Consider the following 5344-nt stretch of genomic DNA (forward strand, 5'->3'; position numbering starts at 1 on the left):
CCTCACACTCGTTTGTCCAGGCGAATCGGTCATTCTTCTTTAAGCATTGAAAGAGAGGTAATTCCTTGTCGGCTGACTTGGACAAGAAACGGGATAACGAAGCCATCCTTCCCGCGAGCTGTTGCACCTCCTTTACCGTGGAAGGACTCCTCATATTTATGATCGCCGAACACTTCTCAGGATTCGCTTCGATGCTGCGATGAGTTAACAGGAAACCGAGGAATTTTCCCGCTTGAACTCCAAAAGAACATTTCTCAGGGTTTAGCTTAAGCTGGTAGTTTCCTATAGTTTCAAATAGTTCCCTCAAGTCGCCTAAATGCCGATCCAGACTCATTGATTTCGCCACCATGTCATCTACGTATGCTTCCACATTTCTGCCCAGCTGGTTCACCAACACTTTGTCCATCAATCGTTGATACGTTGCACCCGCATTTTTCAGACCAAACAGCATTACCTTGTAGCAGTAGTTGGCCTGGTCGGCAATGAAAGCGGTTTTGTCCTCATCGGCTGGGTGCATTCGGATTTGATTATAACCAGAATACGCGTCCATGAAACTTAGAAACTCATACCCCGACGCACCATCGACGAGACAGTCTATGTTCGGTACGGGGTATGAATCCTTCGGACATGCCTTATTTAGATCAGTGAAATCTGTGCACATTCTCCATTTTCCGTTACTTTTTCGTACCATCACCACGTTCGCGAGCCAAGTCGGGTATTGAATTTCTCACACGAACCCTGCCGTCATTAATTTGTTGGTCTCTTCGGCAATGGCTTTACGTTTGTCCTCGCCAAACTTCCTCCTCTTCTGGATGACGGGCTTTGCCCGCGGATCAATAGCCAATTTGTGGCACATGAAATCGGGGTCCACTCCTGGCATATCCTTGACGTGCCATGCGAACGCCGACATGTTCTCTTTTAACACTTCAATCAACTTCTCTGCATCCTCTGAGCTGAGTGACGTACCAATGTTTACTTTCTTCCCCGCAGCCAATATCACCTCCTTAATATCCTCGGCCGGAGCTGGTCGGCGATCAAAATGGTTTACTCTAGGATCTAAATCGATAGAGTGAATCTCTTGTTCAACATGCGCAGTATACAATCGTCTTCGCGCCTTTAAGCTATCCCCGTAGCACTTCCGAGCAACCTCCTGGTCCACTCTGAGGGTTCCCACAGCACCACTCGGCAACGGGTACTTCACCTTTAGATGAGAGGTAGACACTACCGCTCCCAGTTTGTTCAAGGTGGGCCTGCCGATCAATATGCTATAGGATGACTGAGCGTTGACCACCAGATACCGAACGACCACCGTCTTCATTTGGGCGCCTTGACCGAAGGTCGTTTCCAGATCAACATATCCTCTTGCTATGACTTGGTCTCCTGCAAAACCCACCAGAGTCCCTGCATAAGGAATTAAACGGTCATTAGGTATCCTCATTCCCTCAAATGTTTCCCAGAATAAAATGACCGCGGAACTCCCCTGGTCGATCAATACTCGCTTCACATTGTACCCCATGACAATCGCCGATACGACGACGGGGTCGTCCTCGTGAGGAGCTACTCATTCATAATCCAAATCTGAGAACGAAATCTCAGGCTGAGTCGGTCGCCTGAATTCCGATACTGTCAACACCGACCGAGTGTACCTCTTTCGGGCAGCAGAAGTAGGTCCCCCGCCGGCAAAACCTCCTGCTATGGTGTTGAAATCTCCATGGATGGGCTGCTGATGAGTTTCCGAGACCTTTGTTGGCGAGTCTCTAGGAGGAGTTTTCTCTCTTCGCTTATCTCTCCTGGCACCGTCATGTGTGCGCCTGGATCGCCTATCAGACGAGCTTCCTTCGTGCTTTCTCGCCACGAACTCCCTCAGTCGTCCCTCCTTGATCAGGCGTTCAATCTGTCTTCCTAGGACGAAGCAATTTTCCGTAGAATGTCCATGAGCTCTATGAAACTCACACCAGTCGATTTTCAAGGGCCCCAATTGACGCTCCGTCGCCGCTGGAAATTCGAACAACGATGCGCTGTTGACATCGCGGAGTATCTGTCGCCTGGGAACAGTAAGTGGGGTGAACCTCTCTTCCTCGTTGTTGCGTGTCCATTCGCCCCTTGCCCGACCACTTTGTTCGGTCTGCCTGTAATTGCCCTCCTTCGGGTTGTATCGGTCACGCCGTTTGCTCCAGTCTGAGCGCGGTCGAAGATGCTTATTTCCCTCCTTATTGCTGCCCCCTGCCTCTCGGTCCTCCGCTGCCCTTTTAATAATATGATTTTCCTCCGTTTTGATGTGGCTCAAGGCGAAAGCCCTCACCTCCTACATCGTTTGACAGTTCGCTCTTTCGAGTGCGATGTCGAATGCTCCCGATCTCAAACCTTTCTGGAATGCAATGACCGCCATTCTCTCGTCCAACGACGCTATCTTCAGCGCAACCTCGTTGAACCTTTGCAGGAAGTCTTTCAGCGACTCCTCGCGTTGCTGCCTGAGGTCGAACAGGTCTGACGTGATCGGCGGTTTTTTCTTGTTAGCGGTGAATTGTGCCATGAAGAGCCGGCTGAAGACGTCAAAGTCTGTGATTGATCGGTCCGGGAGTCCGCTGAACCATTCAAGTGCAGCCTTCTTGAGTGTGCCCATGAACAATTTGCATCGCGCCTCCATGCTTCCTCCACAGATCAGCATTTGAGCACGGAAGTCCATCAAATGCTGATTAGGGTCTTGAGTTCCGTCAAAGGGCTCCACTTGATGTATGCGATGATCCCTAGGGATGGCCTCGGCCTCTATAGCTTCCGAAAAGGGTCGAAAATCCCGGGGAACTTCCAACATGACATCCTCCTCTACCGTCCTGGCGCTAGCTTCTAACCTGGCCTCCATCTCATCCGCTCGCCTCCTGATCGCCTCATTCTCGCGTTGAATGGCTTCCTCTCTCTCCCTAGAACGCGCATTCTCTTCCCTTAAGCCATTGATCATGGCCATCATCTCCTCCATGGTTGGTGGTTGCGAGTTGTTGTTGTTGCCGCCTCTTGCCATGGTAAAGTGTAGGTCTTTTGTGTTTCTTGGGGCGTAGGAAGAGTTTCACCGTAGCCCCACGGTGGGCGCCAAAATGTTCCGGCCAAAAGGTGGACTAGGGATTTTCTCTAGGTCAAGCCTTAAAGACCAGAGCATTCAAAGTGTAAATCTGCCGTTTCAACTCTAGGGTTTCAAGCTTTATGGTGCCTTGTTCGTGGGCCTTTTGGACTCCGAGGATCAAGGGATTTCCCTAACAGTTTTTTATCACGATGATGCGAGATTAACGGGACCAAGCTTAGTCGGGGTCCGACCGACGGGGCCGATACTAAGAATTCCACGAGATAAATGCCGAGTGGTTCCCTTATTTCCGAGTACCCCTAAAGCGAGAGGGTTTAGGGCCTGGTTGCATAGTCGGGCAATTACCGACTGATAGGGCTATGGACGCCCTATCACCGTTAAGGAGATCGTGTCGGTCCACGACCGAGACGATACACTTGCCTTCCAACCTTGAGCCTATGAGGCGAAAAGGCTAAACCGAGCATACCTCTTAAAAACATTGGATATAGTCCGAGAGATCGTGTCGGTCCACGACCGAGACGGTACAGATACCTATACTAACATTATGTATACAAAACATATGAAAATAGCTATAACAAAATATGGCCCGTGAAAAGTTCAACTTGGGCCTTCCCAGGCCCAATAGGCCCATTGGGCCCTGACTGGCCCAAATCTCCAAATCTAGCCCACTCCTCTTGGATCTTTTAATGTGTCTCCTCTTGCTCTCCCAAGCATGATTCCATCATCCCCTCCCTCTTGAAAAGGATTTGTCCTCAAATCTCGAGGATGAATAGAAGAAGAAAAATCAATACCTACAAAGATAGCATTTGAAGAATAAAAAGTAAGAGGGTAAGAAAGAAGAGTAAAAATCCTAAGAGGAGTCCTAATATCTATCCTAACAAAGAAAGATAAAATATTAGACTCTCTAGAACTAGGCTCCTCTTCTAAGCATAACCTAGAAATAAAACCTAGAAATGTAAAGACACTATGACTAAAACAATGAAAAGTATAATTTCTAAATACTACTATATCTTGCCTAAAATACCCTAAATGGTAACCTAGGCTTTTCCTAAGATATAAAGAAAAAATTACTAGAAAACGCCCTAGACAATTTTGGATTTGATTGTTTGCTAGATGCTCATAATCATATAAACTATATTTATCTTGTAGGGAAGAAATCATATTAAGTTCAAAAGAGGAAGAACTTCCCATAAGATCAAACATAGAATATAGATTATTACAAGTTAGATCTACTAAACAATGTAAACCCAAAATTGCGTGCTTTATAACATCAAAAGAAATACTTCCTTCCTTGTGCACCTTCAAGGAAGTAGTATAAGGAGTAACACTAGGATTAGTCCACTCCTTCTTCACTATATCTTGAAGTTGAGAATTCTTTGCTTGAAATTGATTTTGTTCTTCATTCTCAACTTTAAGATTAGTGGCAGCATTAGGAATAGAGTCAAAAATTTTATGAATAAAGAGAGTTCTTTGGAAAGCTTGTTTGGTCATAAAATAACTCTCCTTGTTCACAAATGTTTTAGTGGAGTCCCCTTTATCCACACTCTTTCCTTCTTTTCTTTCTTTGTTTCTTTTTCTTTTCATTTGCTTTTGATCCTCAAACACTTGGGGTGGTGTTAAAGGATTAAAAACAATTTCTTTATTTTTATGAGTGAAAGATATTTTTTTAGTAAGGCCATCATGTTTTGTTTGTTTATCAAATTGCCATGGCCTACCAAGCAAAATATGACAAGCTTCCATAGGGATCACATCACATAAAACTTTGTCTTTATAGTCCCCTATAGAAAACTTGACCTTCACTTGTTGATTTACCTCCAATTCCTCACCTTCATTGAGCCAATGAAGTTTATAAGGGTGAGGGTGAGGAATGGTGGTAAGGGCTAACTTGTTAACCAACCTTGTACTACAACAATTTGAACATGATCCACTATCAACAATAAGAGAACAATTTTTTTTAGAAACTAAACATCTTGTGAGAAAGATGTTCTCTCTTTGTGATAGTGAAGTGGGACAAGGTTGACTTCCAAGAAGCCTTTTGACCATAAGAAGATCACCATCAACAGGATATAGCTTTTCAATTTGAGGGTCTTCCTTGCTAGTCTCACTATCACTTGAAGTGGTAGAACTAGATTCATCAAGGCTACTATAAATGTCTTGTCCTCTCAAAATCATGACCTTTTTAGTTGGACATTGAGAAGCTATATGGCCTCTCCCAAGACATTTAAAGCATTTGATGTCACTAGTTTTACTACTAGAAGTGACAACATTTTT

The 5344-nt window shown here is 45.3% G+C and overlaps 1 protein-coding gene across 1 annotated transcript; it reads right to left on the minus strand.

Moving 5' to 3' along the window:
• Positions 1–727: 727 nt before the first annotated feature.
• Positions 728–1516, minus strand: LOC145950444 (uncharacterized). The gene has a single exon (XM_083061534.1). The coding sequence runs from the start codon at positions 1514–1516 to the stop codon at positions 728–730; it is 789 nt and encodes a 262-aa protein (XP_082917660.1).
• Between the last annotated feature and the right edge of the window lie 3828 nt (positions 1517–5344).

The sequence above is a fragment of the Cajanus cajan genome, chromosome 8 (genome assembly GCF_000230855.2).
Source record: "Cajanus cajan strain Asha chromosome 8, NIPB_CcT2T_4, whole genome shotgun sequence".
NCBI classification, from domain to species: Eukaryota; Viridiplantae; Streptophyta; class Magnoliopsida; order Fabales; family Fabaceae; genus Cajanus; species Cajanus cajan.

Coding starts and splice junctions, on each gene's coding strand:
- LOC145950444 (XM_083061534.1), bottom strand. CDS start 1,516: ATGGGGTACAATGTGAAGCGAGTATTGATCGACCAGGGGAGTTCCGCG.